Below are 23,137 nucleotides of genomic sequence, written 5' to 3'. Positions count from 1 at the left end.
CCCAACACACAAAAAAATCTGGAAGACTAGTCTTTCTCCAAGAAATTGCAAAAAGTTGCCTTTGGTACTGTAGGAGACAAGTCTGAATTCCATAGGAGACAAAGACTCCGATAGTTTGATTCCTTCTAAGACACTAAAATCGGACCTATTTCCCTTTGCAGAATACCCAACCTGCGATCAGTTGACTTGTTCTAACGGAGCCTGTTTTAATTCAAGTCAACACTGTGATGGCAAAGTGGATTGCAGGGATGCTTCTGATGAAACTAACTGCAGTAAGTATTCAGCGAGACTCGAAGCACCTGGTTATAGTAAACTTAATGCTACCTGGATTTTTCTAAGCCCTGTTCATCCTTTATTCTTTTTTTTTCCTTCCCTCCAGCCCGTGGATGCCCCAATACTCAGTTTCAGTGTAGCAATGGGGATTGTATACCCCGAGCCTTTATTTGTGACCACGATGATGACTGTGGAGACAGGAGCGATGAAAACTCTTGCAGTATGTTGGTTTTCTCTATAGCTCCTTTGTTGCGGTCCAGTTAGTATTTGTCCTTTGGAATTGTAAGAGCGTTTCGCTCAGTCTTGGCACTTGTCTGGATTTGTGGTTGTATGGACTCAGTTACATTTTCATTGCATGTGTTTATGTTTAGTGCCAAGGGTGTTGTTTAAAGCTACTCTGAGTCATTATTCTTCGATGTTCTCTTTCCTCAGCATATGCAACTTGCAAAGGGAATTTCTATACCTGCCCAAGTGGTCGCTGTATTCATCAGAGTTGGGTTTGTGATGGTGATGATGACTGCGAAGATAATGCTGATGAAGCTGGATGCGGTAAGTGAGAATGTAACCTAGCATTAGTGGTCCCATGTAAAAAAATGTTTTCTCTTAATCTTACTGATGCACATAGGAGATCAGTGGCCCAAAGCTTTGCATTTCTTTTAAAATACGCTATTGTTTTCTTTAAAAAAAACTTCAGTAATCTGGGGATTTTTTTGTATCCATTTTGGGATATAAATTGGTTTATTAGGATAGATTAGAATACAGATAGTCTTTGACGCAATTGAGCCTAAGGTTTCTGTTGCTAAGTAAGACATTCATTAAGTGAGTTTTGCCCCATTTTATGACTTTTCTTGCCACAGTTGTTAAGTGAATCACTGCAGTTGTTAAGATGATGATGATGATGATGATGATGATGATGATGATAATAATAATAATAATAATAATAATAATAATAATAATAATAATAATAATAATAATATCAAAACTGAGTGATTATGGATGAAACGTGTAACAGTGATACCCATTGTCATCGGGGCACTGGGAACTATATCCAAAAACTTTGCAAATTACATCAAGAAATTGCAGCTTCCTGCAATAACTCCAGCAAAGCTACAAAAAACTGCGCTACTCGGAACATCTTGCATTTTAAGGAGATACCTGGTTGATACCTAGGACGCTGGCAGCAACCCGTGTCAACCATTAGTGCCAGTCACTTTGAGTGTTCAGTTGACTGAGTTTCAAGTTTTATGAATAAAAGCTTTATAATAATAATAAAATTGAAAGGGACCTTGGAGGTCATTTAGTTCAACCCCCTGCTCAGGTAGGAAACCCTATACCATTTCAGACAAATGGCTGTCCAGTCTCTTCTTAAAAACATCCAGTGTTGGAGCATTCACAGCTTCTGCAGGCAGGTTGTTCCACTGGTTAGTTGTTCTAACTGTCAGGAAGTTTCTCCTTAGTTCTAGGTTGCTTCTCTCCTTGACTAGTTTCCATCTGTTGCTTTTTGTCCTGTCTTCAGGTGCTTTGGAGAATAGCTTGACTCCCTCTTCTTTGTGGCAACCCCTGAGATATTGGAACACTGCTATCATGTCACACCTCGTCCTTCTCTTCATTAGACTAGACTAGACATTCCCAATTCCAGCTACTGTTCCTTATATGTTTTAGCCTCCAGTCCCCTAATCATCTTTGTTGCTCTTCTTTGTATTCTTTCTAGAGTCTCTGTGCAATTTCTAGAGTTTGTAACCCAGCTGTTAAGTGAATCTGGCTTCCCTATTCACTTTGCTTGTCAAAAGGTTGCAAAAGGGGATCACATGATCCCAGGACACTGCAACCGTCATAAATATGAATCAGTTGCCAGATGTCTCAAATTTGATCACTTGACCACTGGGATACTGCAGCGGTCATAAGTACAAAAAATGGTCATCAGTCACTTTTTTCAGTGCTGTTGTAACTTTGAACTGTCACTAAAAATGTTGTAAGGCGAGGACTACTTGTATTAGGCTGCTGTTTGGTATTAAGAATTAAGTTAACAAGACAGTAACCAGAGGTTCCCATGTTCAAGAGGACTATTATGTCATACAGTTGCCTCCCATGACCTTGAAGAGTGACAAAATATTAATTGACTTGGAAAGGTGGAAGCATGGAGCTTGGGTTTTAAACTCTGGCATGCGAACTAATGAATACTTGATAACTGGAATTGCAGAAAGCAAATCTGTCATATATGGCTTCATTTGAGTCTGCAGTACTCACTGTATGTGAGGCGAGTCTATAAGTCAGTTCCTGAATAAGAGCTCAGGGCCTGGAGGGCTGAGATTTCCAGCCATTGGTCTTAATGAAGGATATAATACTTAATTCCAATTTTCCATTAGAAATACAAAAATTGCTGAATGTTGAAAATATCATATTTGAATCTGTTTGAATTCACTGTGCATTAATAATAATACTTTATTTCAGCCTGTATTCTTATGCTTATGTAGATTGAAGAAATTTACTTAGGATGTGATACGCAAATTTATTAATGCCCAAATACGACATCATGCAGAGATGCATGCTCGGGGCAACCGGAAATAATAAAAAAGCTTCTCTTTTTTCTTATATAGTTTAAGAAAAATAGAAGACTGTCTTGTAGTATCTACCTTGCTTGTGTGCTAGCTAGAAAAAGTCCTTGAAAACTGCTAAAATCCTGCAAGCAGAGAATGTACTGGTTTTTTTCTTTTATACTCTAGAGAGTGGCCACCGAGATTGTTATCCAGGTGAATGGGCCTGCCCTGTATCAGGGCAGTGCATTACAATTGACAAAGTTTGTGATGGAACTCCAGATTGCTCTGCTGGGGAAGATGAGACAAATGTAACAGCTGGCAGACATTGCAGTGAGTAATGAACACCAAAATGTTCATAGGGGCAACTTTGACGTATCTCTGACATCTTAGCATTAAAAATAGGAAAGGTGTTTTAAATCATGTTGAGATTGTTGCAGCAGCAATTGCAATGTTATATTTGACTAACATCCATAGTTTCAACAATGGCTGAGATATTGTTCTGATTTTTTGTTGGGTCAAAGTGTTTCAGGTTTGGGCAAACTCCAAATGGTGTAACGTGACCTTAAGGTGAGCACTTCTGTGAAGTTATTTGTCATACTCCCAAATAGTGCACATTACTATTGATGTCTTTGACAATAGCTGTGACGACAATTGCTGGTTAAGTTGCATTGGAATTCCCATAATAAAAATGGCTTGATTTTCCAGATAACATTTTGGATTTGGATATGCCAACTTTCCACAACCCGGTCATCCGTGGATGTGTTGGAATTGCAACCCTTAGAATTCAAAGGAGCAATATTTGATGGGGAATTCTGGAAATTACAATCCCCAAATTTCTGAAAAGCTATATTTTGTGACATTGTATATGCAGTGATCTCCCTCGTTTTCTAGATTCATTTGACTCATATATTTAAGCTTTTTTCCAACAATGCATCATTGTGATTCTATTTCTCAACTGAAGCAACTGATCATTTAATGCTGTTCTTTAATTGGCTTTTGTTTTTGATAGATATATCTCAGTGTGCAACTTTAAGTTGCCAATATCGTTGTCACTCATCCCCCACTGGTGGAACATGCTATTGTCCTGCAGGATATGTTATCAGCAACAATGACAGTCGCACTTGCATAGGTAAGTGATGAAGGTAGAGATCCATGCATAACCAGTCATTTCCCTTTCAAGGTGTCGAGAACTCTCAAGGGAAGAGTCAGTGTGACAGAATTGTTTGGCTGTAGAATTGACAAGAACTAAATTCAGATTTCTACTTCATTATTGAAGCTCAGCAGGTGATTAGGGCCAACATAATGTCTTGACTTGACCTACCTCATAGAGTTGGTGGAGGCATAGATTTGAAAAGAGAGTACTAGAGACTGAAGCCTGTCTTCAGCTTTTTGGGAAAAGACGGAATTTGAATGCAACCAATCAATAAAAAACCTTCAAGATTTTGTTTTTGTTCCAGGAAAAGGGAACTAGCAAAGGTGCTGTTCCAGAAAGTCATGTGTTGATGGTTTTAACAAGAAAAGTGAAATGGGATGATTATTGGGTGGTCCCAGAAAATCAGCGGTGGGCAATGTGCTAAGGCAGGGGTGTCAAACTCAATTTCATTGAGGGCCGCATCAGCATTGCGGTTGCCCTCAGGGGGCCAGGTGGGTATGGCCAGGGTGGGCGTGGCCTACTGGGTGGGCGTGGCTAGAGTGCATATGGCCTACTGGGTGGGCGTGGCCAGCTCTACATCGTTCGCATCAAGGGTGCCTATGGGGGCCCGGGTAGGAGTGGGACAGATCTGAGGGTCTCTGGCAGAAGGAGGGTCTCTGGGCCAGGGCCAAGGCAGTGGGGGCCGTTCCCTCACTGTTTCCAGGATGGCTTTGCGGGCCACATGAAACCACTTCGTGGGCCGGATCCGGCCCCCGGGCCTTGTGTTTGACATGTCTGTGCTAAGGTATAAAGCCTGCCTCAGAGATGAGGACATTGCCACCTGGCCACAAGCCGTCACGCTTAGTGACTGCTTGTCCATCTGGCCCTCATTGCAATGGGTTTAAATGGAAGTACTGAATTTTTGTTTTCAATTTTAATAATGAATCCTGCAGCATCAGGTAGATCAGTATGACTATTCGGTATACTGTATTCAGCTTGACAGACAGCACTTTATGGACAAATCAGCTGGTTGTGTTTGCCTGATTTGTACGAATTGTTGATGAACAAAGAACAAACAATAATTTCCATCCATTCAGGGTTTGGGGGACTGGAATTAAGTTGCCTGTAGGAACAGAGATTCAAGGAACTTTGTGATTCAAATTGAGGGGAAATTGAGGGGAAAATGTGTATTGGCCCTTTCAGCCAGAGATTCATTTATGAAGACTGCTTAAGCTTGCTCCCTCAAAGTGTGACAGTCTCAGTGATTTTCTTGCTTCCTTTTGGGTTTAGACCAAATTATAGATGTGTGAGCCTGCTGTGAATAATGCACAAATGTATCAAGTAAATACTGTAGCACCGGGCCCTTTTTAAAGCTGAAAACTAGCACAGTAAAGACGTATAATCCCTTCCCTTTATTAGGTCACTTCTTGACCTAATTCTCATCGAGGTAGTAAATCTTTCTATCTTCTGATCTGCAGGTGCATGAATTCTCTTGCCCGCGAGGCATTTTCTTTACATAGAACACCAGGGTTGTAAAGACAAAGGCTGTCATTTTGTCTTATGCCTGAAATATTGATTTACTTGATAACTCTGTACGTATGTAGAGGAGTATTTAATAGCTTCTGAAGGGCTCCAGGCTTAGTCTTGCTGGGAATTAGACCTTTATTATTGGCCCTTTTTTTCCCTGCTGCCTTATCAGATGATATCTGGGAAGCCATATACCTTAAAGTAATCCAGTTTCAGTTTTTACTTTTTTTTTAAAGTAGAGAAGATTAAGCTTCTAATCCTAAAAGTGAGCAAAATTAGTGCTACTAATCTGATGCCTATTTATGGTTATAAATCTCACAGCATAATGAGAGAATAAAGCTGTCTTGAGTTCATTCAGATAATCTGATCTGTTCTGTTGATAAATTATTCTACGGATTATTAGAAAAACTTGTATAATTAAAAAAAATATTAGATGGGTTCCTTCAGATAAGTTAAATGTGAATGTCTGTTGGATTAATTTTCTTTAAGATTTTGATAAAGCTCCCCTTTTTACAGATTTCCCTACTTGATTTTCCGATTTAGCGTAAACAAGCTGAATCAAATAGCGAACAGATTTGATGCTCCTACTCCAATTTATTAATACTCTTCTAAGGAAGCGAATATATTTGTGAAAATAAACACATTATGAATTAATGTTCACATGTTAGATGATTTTTAGATATCGAAATTAGTAATATATGGAAAACTTTCTACCCCACGTTTGTTGTCGTTGACTTAAAAACATGAGAGACAGTGATTTAATGAGATCTCAGAATTGATCAGGGTTTTCAATCAGGAAAATAATATGAGCATCAAAGATTAAACATGGATCACAGTCAGTTTTCCATATCAGCTATTAATTTCTACAAAACAAAAGAGGAGACCACTGTTTGCAAACTTATTGTCACTTTGGCTGTAAGAATGTACTTTTGAAGGAACAGCAGATCTGACATTTTCATTTTAGAAGAAAGGAAAACTATTATTTGTTGTGGAGAGCATTCTGCAAATAGAAGGAAAAACACCCTTCCTGCATGTTAATTCTGTTACAGACTTTGATGACTGCAAAATGTGGGGCGTTTGTGATCAGGAGTGTGAAGATCGTATTGGTCACCATCAGTGTCGGTGTGCCGAAGGGTATGTTCTGGAGCACCACCGTCATTGCCGAGCCAATACCTCATGTGAGTCAATACCTCTAAAAGCTGATATCCCCTCCTCCCATGTACAACTAATAGTACCTTACTTTCTCGCAGGTAAGAAAAACCAATTATAGGCCTGTCCTTGAGAATAATGCTGGCATGCTTTAAATATCATAGTCCCTTCAAACACAGCATTTGCCGCTATCTCTCCCATCTATTCACTGTTAACGACTTGCTGATGAAAGACCAGGCAGTGCATTTCTCTTACTTTCTTCATTGGGAGAGGGGACGGTGGCAGTGCCGGTGACATTTGAAAGCCTGTTCTGGTTTTATCGATGGATGGATGGGATGCTTAGCATGAAGGAAGCGCTTCCCTTTGAAGAGATAAAGTAATTGCATCTTTGGGGAGGCTTATTCCGTTGTGTTCTGTTCCTTAAAGCAACTGAGTGAGCTTTCCTGAGGACTCATCTATTTAATATGAGAAGTATGAGAAGGTAAAAGGGGCAGGATTTGGTCACTCTGTTGTTGTTTTTGAGAAACTTTCCTTCCACATATTGGGAACAGTAATTATTCTCGTAACTGTTCGCTATAGTCACGATGTTCTAGTAAAGAAAGATAATATATATGAAATTTAAACAAGGCTGTGTTATGTTTTGTAAAGTTGTATGTACTATAATTACAGTATTTACACATAGATGTGTCTGTATCTACATATTAATATGTTTTCCTAAAAGAGTAATTAACAATATCTCCTTGTTATTTTGAATATACATGGACTGTTTTTCTTCTGCCGGGGATTGGGATCCAATTTATATCTTGGATATAAGATATATCCATATATCTTGGAATAAGGCAGGAGTCTCAAACTGATGGATCCTCCAGGTTATTCAGTTCTGCCTTTTCCTTACACCCGTACACAGCAGAAGGGCAATAGTCTGAAGGAGTTGGGAACTTGCCAATCTCAGCCAGGTGCCATAGATTTTCTCTTAGAGAGAAAAAAGTTAATCCACGGAAACCAAAGGGCAGCAACATCAAAGTGTCACAAAACTATCACAGTTTTCGATATGCTTGGACCAGCATCCATCACCATTGCTACTGCTTTAGGGTGAAAAGCACAGAGCTGATGTGGCAGGCTGAGAAATGGATGACCACCATCGTTGCCTAGAATGAATAAAACCTAGCAAGATCAGCAAGCTGTTTTTCTGCTTTGGGCAGTCATTCCCTTGCTTTGCGTATGTGGCCCCAGATTTGGCAGCATTCTCCCCTTCCCTCCTGTCTTCTCCCGCTCAGTCACTCAAATTGTAACTCTAGATCTCTAAAGACACACTTCGGTTTTCTTATCAACAAATTGTTTGGGGTTATTTTTTTTTGGCAGATCAAGAGGACACCCTTATCTCTTCTCTCATTTTGCCAAACAGCAAAGACACCGAAACAATTTGTTGGCAAGAAATCATTGCAATCTCCACCCCATTATGAGAGAGCACATTATTAGAAGTCTGAGCTATGATAAGTGGATTTGAAAGGAAAAAAAAATACTGGGTTAATTTGGAACCAAAATCTTAAGTTTAGGCTCCAATCTTAAACTTTATTAAAACCCCAGAATCACCATGTTTTTCCATTAATTGTAATTGGAAAAGACAATTTTTCTGTTTTCTATTAAGTTTAACCTGAATGTGAGCTACATTTGCAATAATTATTGTCTCTTATGAGAAGGTGACATTTGCTATATTGAAAGCAAAACATTATCTTCCCTTTTAAAAAGAATTGCCAATTCCATTTGTATTTCTTGTCAAAATTGGAAATAATTTTCAGAGGTGTAGCTTCTTCTTCTGTTGTCATTTTGGTTCATCAGATGCACCGATAGATAATTGTTGAAAGGGAAATAGAAAAAGATGGCTTGATCTCATAGTAAAGTTTTTTAAAAAAAATATTCTTCCTTTGCTTCCTTGTTAATTCATAGAAATTTTCTAGATATCAAAGTATGAAAAAGCTTCAGTTTTGCAAAGCTTAGAGTAGACCAAGGAATTATTTCTCAAATGACACTTGGGACAGTTGAGTCTCCTGGATAAGGGTGCACAAAATGTTTTGTCTCAAACTTTTCCATCTTCACCAATTGTCATGAGTGTGAAACTGTTGTTTTGACGAGATCTTGTTTCTGAGTATTTTAGAAAGGTGTTAAACTTGAAAAAAAGGTGTTTAGGAACAGTTATATTCAGAAATTTGCAATGTATGGCAGTGAAAGTTGGACCATAAGAAAGGCTGAGCGCCAAAGAATTGAAGCCTTTGAACTATGGTGCTGGAGTAGAGTCCTGCGAGTCCCTTGGACTGCAAGGCGATCAAACCGGTCAGTCCTAGAGGAGATCAACCCTGACGGCTCTTTAGAAGGCCAGATCCTGAAGCTGAAACTCAAATACTTTGACCACCTAATGAGAAGGAATGACTCACTGGAGAAGAGCCTAATGCTGGGAAAGATTGAGGGCAATAGAAGAAGGGGACGACAGAGAATGAGGTGGCTAGATGGAGTCACTGAAGCAGTAGGCGTGAGCTTAAATGGACTCCAGAAGATGGTAGAGGACAGGAAGGCCTGGAGGAATGTTGTCCATAGGGTCACGATGGGTCGGACACAACTTCGCAACTAACAACAACAACAACAAATATTCAGAAATACACCATTTCAAGCACCAACACTTACAAAATTGGTACTACAACAATGCATGCATGTTTAAAACAATACAGCTATAATAAATTGAACTAACCAGTTACCTAATCTTCCATATACCGGTATATCTAATTGCATTTACGCTGATACCTTGTTTTAAAAATGCTGTTCTCTTCTTTGTTACACGTAAGGTTTTAAAGATCTTATATTGTATTCAATATTGAGCTGCTTTGGGGGACACTTTGGTGGCACAGTTCCAAAATACCTTCTTTGCTATTTAATGCTAAATTTATTACAAAATAGGGTGGGCAATATTTTGGTGGCTAGGAACTATATTGAATGGCTGGGGACAACCGGTTTAAAAGTAGACACTAAAGGGATGGGACTGCAGTTTTCTTCTTAATTTCTCCCCCAAAAGACTCTTTAAAATGTTGCTTAGATTTATATTGCAGTATGTATGGGCCTCCTGTCTTGAAGGAGGCCGGTATCTTCTATTTAAGTTGCGAACGTATATCCTTTCGAAAAATAAATGTTACAGCAATGTCTTCCATGTTTTCAGCTGGGGTTGCCTCTATCATTTTTTCCAACGGCCGTGATTTATTAATTGGAGACATTCATGGAAGAAGTTTTCGAACTCTGGTACAATCCCGGAATCGTGGAGTGGCTGTTGGTGTGGATTTTCATTTTCATCTGCATAGGATATTTTGGACTGATACGGTGCAAGACAAGGTAGTTTGAAATGTACAAATAGCTTTCTTGGAAGCAAAAGCATCCGAGAATAGTATGTGTTGATAACTTTTCATTTCTGTGAACAGATGCAGAGCCTTTCTTTGTTTTCTAACAAAAATGAACTTTTGAGATGGTTCTGTTGATAATTACAACATTTCTTAGCTAAGTTTTTTACATGTAATATATCGAACAAAGCATGCATTATGCTATGGCATCATCTTGAGCAGCTCGTAATATTATTGGGAAGAGAGTCCAAAAACCTAATTAAGAGAAATAGTACATTCTTTCAAAACCGGATTTATTATTCTCTGTTGCAATTTCTTGAAACCTGATCATTTAAAGTGTAGAAGTGCTGTGATTTCTGGGAAGATAGACATAAGATATTTCTCAAGTATATTAGTATAATTGTGCTTTGGGCCACAAATATTGAAAATTTGTCATGCTGCAGGCCAATGTTTTTACTCATTGCTTTTTTTCATGACCTTGCTTTTTTACTGGAATACTAACAAATAGTATAAAATATAAGCTATGGTGTAATTACGTTTGGTAGTTTTGAAGCATCAGTGATGTGGATATATACAGTAAAGAATTGGAAGGCTGTTCTTTTCTTTCTTTTTCAAGTGCATTGAAAGGCATGTTATCCTCAGATTCTTAAAAAAGCACAGTATGGGGAGGTGAGAGGAATATTCTCCTAACATAAGGTTTTTTTCTGCAGTTTTCCTTGCTTCCTTGAATTATGTCAGGGCTCAATGACCTAATCTTTAGACTTCTGCTTACTGTGGCATGTAATGGATTTGGATTTAGATCAGTGGTTCACAACCTTTTCTATACCCCGCACCCCTAGAACACTTCTGATATATTCTCGCATCCCTTACAAAAGTTTGAAATAATGGCAACAAATTATTCATGTACACTATAATTTTGAAAAACCAAGTTTTCGCACCCCGGCTAATTATAGAAGAACCAGGGCATCTATATCTATATATCTATATCTATATATCTATCTATATCTATATCTATATCTATATCTATATCTATATCTATATCTATATCTATATATCTATATATATCGATATCGATATCTCTATATCTCTATCTCTATCTATCTATCTATCTATCTATCTATCTATCTATCCAGTATATATATATATATATATACTATAACTAGGTTTGTCCTTCATACCAAACTTTAGTGGATTTAGCTTTGGTTTGTGTATTTTTCTTTACTTTTAGTTTGCAGTTCAGCATATGATGTAAATGCAGCTCATTGGATAAACCTGTGTGCATGAATTATGCAATTCAGATTACTAGTTAGAGGGGGAAAATCCACTCCCTTCAAAATCAGGCTGTTTGCAAACATTGGTTAAGAATGGAGATTATGATTAATGCAGATGTAACAAGTTAAAAGAGGTGAAGTCACATTGAAGAGATTGAAATAAATGGTTAAGAAATTGGGGACTGAATACTCCACAGGATCAACATTTTCACGATTCCTGTTATAATAAATGCATGCAGGATTTATTTTGTTTGGAACAAAACAAAAAGTGGCCCTGAAAACATAGTATCCTAGGTCCTAAAGCACCATTATTTTCTTTTCAGGTTTTTTCTGTCAACCTTGATGGCTCAGATATCTTTGAAGTTTTAAATATTTCAGTTGACACACCAGAAAACCTAGCAGTAGACTGGATTAACAACAAGCTGTATATAGTGGAGACCAGTGTCAACAGAATTGATTTGGTAAATTTGGATGGAACCAACCGTGTAACTTTGATTGCAGAAAGTTTGGGGAACCCTAGAGGAATAGCTGTCGATCCTACTGTTGGGTAAGTGGTAACATTGATCAAAAGATATTTCCCTCCTTTGAAGAATTGTAGACTTGCTATTTTTTTTAAATACATCAATTGCTCAATAAAATATTACTAGGAGTTGATGGAGGAATAGAAGTTTGGTGCTCTTTATTACTTACTAGGGGACGCGGTGGCTCAGTGGGTTAGGACGCTGAGCTTGTCGATCAGAAGATTGGCAGTTTGGCGGGTCGAATCCCGAGTGCCGCGTAACAGAGTGAGCGCCTGTTACTCGTCCCAGCTTCTGCCAACCTAGCAGTTTGAAAGCACATAAAAATGCAAGTAGAAAAATAGGGACCACTCCGGTGGGAAGGTAACAGCCTTCCATGCGCCTTTGGCGTCTAGTCATGCCGGCCACATGACCACGGAGACATCCTCGGACAAGCGCTGGCTCTTCGGCTTTGAAACGGAGATGAGCACCGGCCCCTAGAGTCGGAAATGACTGGCACGCATGTGTGGGAGAACCTTTACCTTTTTGCTACTTACTACTTCCCTAGGAATTCTTTTCCAGTCCTTACGCCATATTTCCTTTGTTGATCTGGACATTATGCAGAAAAGAGCAAAGGAAATGCTGCAATTCAGCTGTGTGTCACTAATGAGAATGGCAGAGAAATGCTGAACACTGTTACAAGCGCGGTATCTAGTAAAGATTTTGCTGCACATAGACATATCTTTTTTTTAATTCAAAAGGTCTTTTCACAAAAGTCAAAGCTAAACTGTGTTTTACAAACAATGAGTCATAAATTATGATTTATAGGTCACAATGACAGCTGCTTAGCTAAAAATGGTTTGCATATACTAGTATCCATTAATCAGAAAGGAAATCTATTTAATTGTGTGTGTTGTGGGGGGATGGGGGGATACCTGATTCAATAATTGTCTGTTTTCTGCAAACTAAAATAGGAAATTGGATTTATTGTCAGTCATATTTCATATTCCTTAAAGTGGACATAAAGATAATTAGTTTCATATAAAATATGATCTGGAGTATAGTTTGAAATCTCTGTAATTTCTTTTTTGAGAGTTTCCTCTTTGTAATAGACCACTGCTATCTTGTTATTTGCTTGGAGCATTATATCTTTCATTTATCTTCTTCAGTACTGATATTTGAATTTGGGATATTTATTTCTAAACCTTGGAATTTTAAGAACTGTTTTAGTGCCTTTTTGCTTCTATTATATTATCTAATTTTCTATTTACTATGTTTTTTTGATTTACCTGTCTCACAGAGAACTTTTTGTATAACCAACAGTATAATATACCGTACGTAGAATATAGCTCAGTGAAATGTAAAGTGATCTGAAGAGTGTGGATACCTCAGCATAAAACTTTTCAAGATACTGGCTATGATACTGTATGTCCGCTAGTAAGAATTCACCAACTGTGTCTGCCAATAGGATAGTATTTTCTGCACCTACTGTAATGGATTTTTATGCATGAAAATGTAATGCCACAATAAGTGTTTCAGTCTTTAAAGTGGCACAGAATTCTTCAGCTAGATTCCCACTTGATGCTAAATAGTGATTTGTTTCAGCATAGCAAATTGTATAAACCACAGCTGTCTGGATTCACACTAAACCCAATCCAGACAAACTATATTTCTGCTTACTGTTTTCTGTAAGCCAGGTCTTTGTTTCATCTCTCTAAAGCTCGAAGGGACACTAAAATAGTTTTTCCTTTCTTTGTCTTTCTTTTATAGATATTTGTTTTTCTCAGATTGGGATAGTCTTTCTGGTGATCCTAAAGTAGAAAGAGCCTTTATGGATGGAACAAATCGTCTGGACTTGGTTAAAACAAAATTGGGATGGCCAGCTGGGATAACTTTGGATATTGTATCAAAGAGACTCTACTGGGTAGACAGCCGATATGATTATATTGAAACTGTGACCTATGATGGGCTAGAGAGGTAGGAGAATTCGCAAAGTGGGTCATTTACATTTACATTCTTTACAGTTTTTTTAAATTAAATTAAATGAGCTGCATCAGACTGAAAAGTACTCTTGCCATGAATTGCCTTTAAATATGCCTACTTTAAACACTGTTAAGACTTGAAATTGAGATATTAATTATTATCCTCCAGAATTTGGTCAGAAATAAGATAATTAGTGGGAAGGTGGGAAAGACACCCTGTTGCATGCACTGATCTCTGAGTGCCAAATAAAGGAGAAGAAGGATGACTGTTCTATGTTGGTCCTAAACGGATAGAAAGCAGAAAAGGACATTATCATATTGCGTGCAGAGATTTGCATACTGTTGATAAGAAAGGAGAAGAATTCCTGGACCTTAATACTCTCCCTACCCTAATAGGCAGGCACAGAGAAAGACTCCCTGTTGTGGGTATTGTTTCTTCCATGGCACCATACCCTACACAATTTTTTTTTGTAGCAGAAAACTTTTAAACCTTTTATTGCTATCTTTGTTTCCCTTTTTAATCTGCACTTTCCAAGGCCATTGCTGGCCTTTAAGAAAAAGAATGCAAATAGAATTGCCTTTCCTTAAGATATAAATAACTTATATCGCATGTAAGCACAGCAGTATCTTTCTTCAAGAAAACCAAAATAAGATTCCTCTTGCTGATTTTTTTTTTAGTTTTCCATCTTTTTAAAAACAAAGCTGGGTGTTAAACCACCACCTTCCCCCTCTGAACCTTTGTTTCTTGCATCTTATTGCTAAAGCACATTGATTTGTGCTTCTTAGATTGTAAGCCGCCCTGAGTCTTCGGAGAAGGGCGGGATATAAATGGGATTAAAATAAATAAATAAATAAATCTTTCAAGAAACCACGATTCAATTTTTTTTATTTATTATTGATTTTTCTTCTTGGTTGGATGTATCCTTTGTTTATAATTTCCTAGATCACTGCTATGACATTTGCATAGGAGTAAAGCATGATGAAATATTTGTAGCCTGTAACCTACTACTTCAGGATTTCTAAAAAAGAATATTATACCTTTAACAGGAAAACTGTTGCTCATGGAGGGTCATTGATTCCACATCCCTATGGAATAAGTCTTTTTGAACATTCTGTGTATTTTACGGATTGGACAAAAATGGCAGTGATGAAAGCCAATAGATTTACAGATTCTAACCCACAAGTGATTTTTCAATCTTCCTTGCGTCCCTATGGAGTCACAATTTATCATGCCTTCCGACAGCCACTTGGTAAGTCAGATGACACAGGATTGCCAAAAGAGATTTTACACTATTCTTATTATGACTTAACCGTTAGAAAGCATAGCAAAGATAACTGTGCTGCCAATGCGTTAGTGAGGCCAGAAGAAAAAATGTCAGATGTTTTTCTGCTTTTTTTCCTTCTCTCTTGTGTTTTCTCCCTTCTCTTCCTCTCTCCTTGATTCATGACCAGCCAATAGCTCTAACTATTGGTCTAAGTCAGGGGTAGGCAACCTCGGCTCTTTTATGACTCATGGACTTCAACTCCCAGAATCCCTGAGTCAGCATAGCTGACTCAGGAATTCTGGGAGTTGAAGACCATGAGTCATAAAAGAGCCGAGGTTGCCTACCCCTGGTCTAAGTGGATCCCTGCCTAGGGTTTTTTGAAATTAGCCCAAGGTCAGAGATATCTCTAGGCTGCCCAGTGTAAATTCATTAACTTCTGTTGATTTATTCTCATTGAAAACAATGAAATTTCAATTACAAAATTGGCTAATTTGCAGTTAGGCTTCAGCAAACAGTGTGCTCCTGTGAAGCACAATTATTCTGATGAAACTACATCCCAAATAGAAAATAGTTCATTGGGAAAAATTGCAATTTTCTTCCATAAATGTCAACATACAGTATATTTCTGGGATTGACTGATATGTACAAAAACTACTCTGATGCTAAGCACAAGGATTTCTTGAAAGGATGCTCAGGGCTATCAAGTTGAAAAAGAGAGACAGAATTGCTTAGAATTGGATTCCTAAGTAATCAAAGCAGTGAATAAGCAACAGCTGATTGTGGAGCAATTCCAGGACCGTTTGGTCAAAATCCCAGTTTGAGAAAATCTATTTAAGCAAATAGGCTGTATTTACAGTGGAGTGAGTATATATAACTATGCTTGGACTGATATGTCTGGTTTTAATGGGAATTGCAGATACGAAATACATTTTAGCAGACCTTCAAAGATAGCTTAAAACTTTCTCTTTCTGTTCACCCCCATTCCTCATTTAGCGACCAAGTTCAGTTCCAGTGATCAGATCATTAAGGGGAATAGTTGCTAAATGCATACATAACGGAGAGACAGATATCTTGTGAAGATCACTGGTTGCTGCCATTTTATTCAGATAAATTTCCATTGGTATGCCAGTCTTACTGCCACTCCAGCATGCGTTGTCAGGCACGCAAAATTTGGTTGTAAATGTACACATTGGTCAGAAAATGATTTTTTTTAAAATGACCATTTGTCACCATTGTATTTGCAAATGGCCACTGACTGAAGTAGCTGCTAATTAAGAAGTGGGTGTATACAAGAGGAATGCCAGTAAAATGAAAAACTTCACATAAATCTGATGCCATGTGTTAAATGTGTTAAATATATTGTTTTCCAGTAAGAAATCCTTGCGGTGTTAATAATGGTGGATGTGAACAGATTTGCGTTCTCAGTCACAGAACTGACAATGATGGTCTAGGCTACCGCTGCAAATGCATGTTGGGCTTTGACTTGCATGCTGATGGTCGACGCTGCATCGGTTAGTACTGCCATGGACACATGTTGCATAGAATCTCCATGGATAATCATATCAACTGCATTTTATTGACAGATGGTGGTGAACATGTCTAAACCTTTAGAATCTTCAAACTAGTGCCACATGAAGACTCACATGCTTTCTCAAATACCATTTTGCTTTTGAATTTGAAGGATGTATACCTCTAATACTTGCTTCATTCATATCTTAATATCTCAGAAAGGCTAAGAAGGAGATAATAAACTCCGAGTGACCTTTAGACATATTTTTCCCTGGGATTTAATCTAATAAAGTTAGTTGATTGATTTCAGAGGCACTTCAGTGAGTAGATGAGTCAATGTGTAGTAACTAAGGTGTCATAACTGAATGCATCTTTTATTTTTTTTAATCACATTTATTTACCACCTTTACCACCATTGTGGAAGTTAGAGTAAAGGTTATACAAAGAACCTTTATGTATTTAGTTACAATTGTCCTCTTCTTTCATTTTTAACTGATTTTTTCTTTCAGCGTTGTTTTTTCACAGTAATAGTTGCTTTTTGTATTTTTATAATTTCCATGTAATTAAGTTTTTAAGGTTTTTTTTCATAAAAAAATCTGTTTTAGGTTTGCTGTGATCTTAAAATAAAGACTCTTTTTCTCTCACAGCTGTGCAGCAGTTCCTGCTCTTCTCCTCCCAGTTAGCCGTGCGTGGAATCCCATTCAATCTTTCCACTCAGGAAGATGTAATAATTCCTGTATCAGGAAGTTCTTCATATTTTGTTGGAATTGACTTCTGTGCCCAAGAGGACACTATATTTTATTCAGATACTACTAAAGATATAATCTATAAACAAAAAATTGATGGCACAGGTAATATTTACTTCTCTTGCATGAGGTCCGAAGCTTTGCTCATTGAGATACAGTGCTTATAATTTGTCATATTAAATTTGACTTTAAAAATGAAAGCGGGGAAGCAGCTCTTTCCAATTTTGATGCATTGCTCTTTCCTAAATATCAGGTAGGGAAATCCTTGCAGCGAACAGAGTGGACGGAGTTGAAGATTTGGCTTTTGACTGGATCTCAAAGAATATCTATTGGACAGACTCTCGGTATCGGAGTATTAGTGTTATGAGGCTGGCTGATAAATCAAGACGAGCTATTCTTCAAAATTTGAATAATCCTCGATCAATCGTACTTCATCCAGTTATTGGGTAAGTCTCAAAACTGAACATACTGTTCAAAAATACAACACAATACAGTCTTCCTGTTATATTATCTCTTCTGAATGAAGGCGGTATAACGTCTATCTGAAACTTCCCATTCAAAACCTCACTCTCTGAGTAATGTTTTTACTTAGTTTTTTTTAAATGCAGGCTGTCCAAAAAAAAAAAAGTGAATATTTGAACAAATTATTTTCTCCCCTGCATTCTGTAGTACAGAAAAGTGCAGCTTGTCATGGGGCCAAGAAAGAGCAAAAGCAGAGTTGGTCTGGACCAAAACTATATTGGATTTAATATGGAATTAAAATGTAGTTAATGTAACTATTTCCCGTTTGTTTAATAATACTCCTTTCTGTTACTTTCATTTACCGTATACACTTTGGAAGCAACATATGGCAGGCTGTGAGAACCACAGTCATTGGTTTTGTCAAAACCATTAGGTGGTGCATAGATGGTGCATTAGCACCCTTGAGGGTTCTCATGACTCATTTTCCATCAGGATCTGTCAGGTAGAATTAGAATTAGAATTAGAATTAGAATTAGAATAGAATAGAATAGAATAGAATAGAATAGAATAGAATAGAATAGAATAGAATAGAATAGAATAGAATAGAATAGAATAGAATAGAAGCTGGAAGGGGCCTTGGAGGTCTTCTAGTCCAGCCCCCTGCTTGAGCAGGAGAACCTATACCATCTCAGACAGTGACTGTCTAGCCACCTCTTAAAAATCTCCAGTGATGGAGCGCCCACAATTTCTGGAGGCAAGCTGTTCCACTGGTTAATTTTCCTCACTGTCAGGAATTTTCTCCTTAATTCCAAGTTGCTTCTCTCTTTGATCAGTTTCCAACCTTTGTTTCTTGACCTGCCCTCTGGTGCTTTGGGGAATAACGTGACCCCCTCTTCTTTGTGGCAGCCCCTCAAATCCTGGAATACTGCTATCATGTCACCCTTATTCCTTCTTTTCTTTAGACTAGTCCCTTCTTCATATGTTTTAGTCTCCAGGCCTTGGGTCATCTTAGCTGCTCTTCTCTGAACTTTTTCCAAAGTCTCAACATCTTTTTTGTAGCATGGTGACCCAAATTGGTTGCAGTATCCCAGGTGTGGATGATGTTGACATTATAGATGGGATTTTAGAACCTGTCAGCTGGCTTCTGCTTGTTGCCGTGTGTTTTCCTGAAAATGTCTTCTGTGTTTTCTGGATCTTCCTTAACATTCAAATTCAAGAGCCTCTCTTCTCCCTGTTTAAAAACCTCCTCCTGTTTACGCTCCTCCGTATCCCTCATCACCTGTTCTTCTGGCACCGATTCCATAATCCAGAGCAAAACACTAAGTGGTACAAAATCAGCACAAAGGGGGCTTTATCTGTAAAAACCAAGACATGTTTGTTCTGTGGTTTTATTCCTGGGTTGCAAAATAGCTTATTGCCTCAGAAGAGTTGCTGTTATCGCTGCCTTGTTATCAGCATAAATAGCTCCTACAGAAGAATATGAGTGTGCATTTCACTTACCCAAGCTCTGAGGCACAGTTTTGAGAGTGATTTCAGAAAGCAAAATCTCAGTAGGTTTTATTCTCATTGGCTGGGCAGGCAGACCTCATGAGAGACTTATTGTCTCCTAATATTAGTTACATGGCTCGGGGAAATTTTCTCTCATTCTGGGTTAAAAGACAGACTTTTTTTTTAATTGAAAGGGATTTCCTTTCTCCCTTTTTTCTGCTCTTCTTTCTCATAAAGGAATGTAAATCTCTCAAAGTGAAGACCAACTGTTTATTCTTGCTAATTAGCGGATGGGGCAGAGACACTCAAACTCGCAGCAATAAACAGTGAAATTTGCTTAATCAATAGCAAAAATATTAGAAGTAACTCTGAAGCGATGTTTCATGATTTTTTTAAAATGTATCCGTTATGAATACAGTTGGCGTCTTCAGTAAGATTCTGATTGTTTCAGTTACGTTTTAATAATTTTTTAACCATAGACGCAAGAACAAAATAATTTCTTGCATGGGAACTTAAATATAAAGCATACAAGCTAATTTAAAGCATACGTTAAGTGTCTAAACTGTGTCCTGTTGAAAAAGTCTGAATGTAAAGAAGCTGTGCAAACAAAACTAAAATGCAAATAGTGCTAGAGCACGGGTGTCAAACTTGCCAGGTCACATGATGTGTCACAACGTATCATGACTTTTTTTGTACTGCCAGAACAAAAAGGTGGGCACAGCCTCCATATGATGCAACCAGCCTGTGGGCCGACAGTTTTTTTTTTTTAAATCCCATTTATATCCCGCCCTTCTCCGAAGACTCAGGGCGGCTTACAATCTAAGCACAAATCAATGTGCTTAGCAGTAGCCTTCATTCTATGTATATGCCTGCTTATTAGGGCTTTCACACACACACCAAGCGGCATTATTACAAAGTCAGCTTAATTGCCCCCAACAATCTGGGTCCTCATTTTACCTACCTCGGAAGGATGGAAGGCTGAGTCAACCTTGAGCTTGGTGGGATGCGAACCTGCAATAATTGTAGGCAGCTGGTGTTACTTAAGGAGGCATTAGCCCACTGTTCCACCAAGTTTGACACCCCTGTGCTAGAGGATAGCTTTTGTCTTAGGGAATTGGGCAAATACAATGAAAATATTTTTTTTCAGAAAGGATACCAATATTTCCAGTATTATGTGCAACTCTAATGCATTTCCTTTTCACTTACAGATTCATATTTTGGACAGATTGGTTCCGCCCTGCTAAGATCATGAGAGCCTGGAGCGATGGATCCCATGCCTTACCAATTGTAAACACGACACTAGGATGGCCTAATGGATTAGCTATTGATTGGAGGTTCGGGAAAAAAAATCAAATAAGCCTTTTTTTGAGGAAATGTCCAATACTTGGACACTACAATAGCAAATGCAACTATAGTTCTATTTGAAGGCGGCCAATTATTTTTGTGTATAATTGAAAATCTTAAAATGAGCAGGGAAGAATCTCAAACATCCAATACTGCAGAATCAGGTTATACTTTAGTTTAGCCCAGATTAAAAAAAGGAGGGACATTTTAAATCAAGCTTTCGCTGATTGTAAAAAGCATGGGGTCGATCCAAAAAAATGTAACCTTGGGGCATGATTGTCTATTCCAATTTTCTTGGCCTTACAGGAATCATGCTAATCTGCTCCCTGTGTGTGGGTGTGCTTCTCAGAAAAAAAATAAATCCTTTAAACAAACAAAACGAAAACCCAGACTTCTCCAAATCAGCTAACTTGGCTACCAGAGAGCAAGCTTTTGGAGAATAGAAAACAATGGTTTATGAAGAACATTTAATGCCACCTTGTTTCTGACTTTTTAAAAAATCTTCTTTAAGATTAACAAAGACTGGCTGGGAATGATTTTGGTGCATCAATCCTAAACCAATTTGGTGAGACGTAGATGACATTTCAGTAAATATTATCTTTTCTTCCAGTGCCTTAAGGCTTTATTGGGTGGATGCCTTCTTTGATAAAATTGAGCACAGTACTTTTGATGGGTTAAATAGAAGGTCACTTGAACGTATCAGTCAGATGACGCATCCATTTGGTCTTACTATCTTTGGAGGTGAGTACTACATGAAAATAGGAAAACTACTCATTTTTTTCACTGCGCAACAGTTTTCCTGAGACTATAAATTGCCGTACTTTAAAATGTAGACTCATTAATATCCATCGAAGGAACGGTTTGATTTGATTTGGAAGATATGCATGCAAATATTTGTTACATCCATGTTTTTTCTAGTTAAAAGATACTGTATATATAGAGAGAATTATTTTACATATAACCCTCTGTAATGTATGTATTTTTGTGCATGTTAATATACATGATTGCTCACTGATACAAGCACATTTAATGCAGCAATCCGTAGGTAGGTAAGTAGGTAGACAGGCAGATTCTTAAATGTATATTCTTTAAAATGCAATGTCCTTAAAAGCGTGCAGTTTGGGGCAGATATTAGGAAAGTTCATAAATTTATTTGTCTGTTTTGAGCCACTGTTCCGTTTTGATGCATCCTGTCCTTTCACTGGAAAAAGATCTATCACCAAATTTCTTTTACATCTCTAGCATAATGTAAAGAATACTTTCAAGTTTTCATTTCCTTGTGAAACTAATGGGAAGCCAAGTAGAGTCTTTCCTCTTCTCAGGTGCCAAAGGAGGATAACACTGGGTAAAAAAAAATCCCACTTCTAGGGTGATAAAATATTCCTATTTTTCCGCTGCAGCCCATGTGGCTGAAAAAAAAAAAGCCTAAAGGAAAATCACCCTGGCCATGCAGAATTTGGCTATTCCTGGTTTTTCTTCCTTAAACAAATCTGTCCTTCTAGCAGAATAGTTATAAGTTTTGTTTTGTTGTGGGTTGCAGGTTATGCATACTTTACAGATTGGAGGCTTGGTGGAATAGTTCGAGTCCGAAAGTCTGACGGAGGAGAAATGGTGGTTATCAGGAGAGGAATCAATAATATAATGCATGTGAAAGCTTACAATGCTCACTCTCAAATAGGTAGGCTTATTTATCAGACAAAATAAGTGTACATGTATACATCTGTATGGATAAAAGCACAGGTAGTCCTTGACTTAGGACCACAATTGAGTCCAAAATTTATTTTGTTAAGTGAGACATTTGTAAAGTCAGCTTTGTCCCATTTTACAGCTTTTCTCGCCACAGTTGTTAAGTGAATCACTGCAGCTGATATGTTAGTAACTCGATTGCTAAGTGAATCTGGCTTCCTTATTGACTTTGCTTATCAGAAGGTCACAAAAGGGGATCGTGTGAGCTGGGAACATAGCAATGGTCACAAGTATGAACCAGTTGCCAAGCATCTGAATTTTGATCCACATGGTCATGAGGATGTTGCAAAGGCTATAACTATGAAAAAGGGTCATAAGTCACTTTTTTCAGTGCCTTTGTAATTTTATTTATTTATTTTTTATTTTATTTTAATTCCATTTATATCCCGCCCTTCTCCGAAGACTCAGGGCGGCTTACAAGCTTAGCAGTAGCCTTCATTCTATGTATATGCCTGCTTATTAGGGCTTTCACACACACCCCCAAGCGGCATTATTACAAAGTCAGCTTAATTGCCCCCAACAATCTGGCTCCTCATTTTACCTACCTCGGAAGGATGGAAGGCTGAGTCAACCTTGAGCCTGGTGGGATGCGAACCTGCACTAATTGCAGGCAGCTGGTGTTACTTAAGGAGGCATTAGCCCACTGCTCCACCAAGGCTCTTATTTTGAATGGTCACTAAAAAAACTCTTGTAAGTTGAGGACTACCTGTATCCTTTTTGATAACACGATTACATATTAAAGTTCAACTGTTTGCAAAATTATGTTCTGGAGTATATAAGGTTTAGCTAAGCTTTTTAGACAGGTCAGGAATTCTGTGTTCTTAATTCT

At 37.9% G+C, this 23,137-nt stretch overlaps 1 protein-coding gene across 1 annotated transcript in view; it reads left to right on the top strand.

Moving 5' to 3' along the window:
- LRP2 (LDL receptor related protein 2) overlaps positions 1-23,137 on the top strand; it is a gene marked incomplete at both ends in the record, with an annotated part of 164,913 nt that overhangs the window by 38,906 nt on the left and 102,870 nt on the right. Inside the window, 16 exon segments of the mRNA XM_083365355.1 lie at positions 162-272; positions 380-493; positions 706-822; positions 2,997-3,140; positions 3,820-3,939; positions 6,519-6,647; positions 9,824-9,993; positions 11,593-11,816; positions 13,537-13,743; positions 14,796-14,998; positions 16,384-16,524; positions 17,170-17,373; positions 17,522-17,714; positions 20,427-20,552; positions 21,173-21,303; positions 22,103-22,240. Coding sequence (XP_083221481.1) covers positions 162-272; positions 380-493; positions 706-822; positions 2,997-3,140; positions 3,820-3,939; positions 6,519-6,647; positions 9,824-9,993; positions 11,593-11,816; positions 13,537-13,743; positions 14,796-14,998; positions 16,384-16,524; positions 17,170-17,373; positions 17,522-17,714; positions 20,427-20,552; positions 21,173-21,303; positions 22,103-22,240 — 2,472 coding nt within the window.

The sequence above is a fragment of the Vipera ursinii genome, assembly GCF_947247035.1.
Source record: "Vipera ursinii genome assembly, chromosome: 1".
NCBI classification, from domain to species: Eukaryota; Metazoa; Chordata; class Lepidosauria; order Squamata; family Viperidae; genus Vipera; species Vipera ursinii.
The sequence above is the reverse complement of the archived record's forward strand: the minus strand, read 5'-3'. Positions and strand labels throughout refer to the sequence as shown.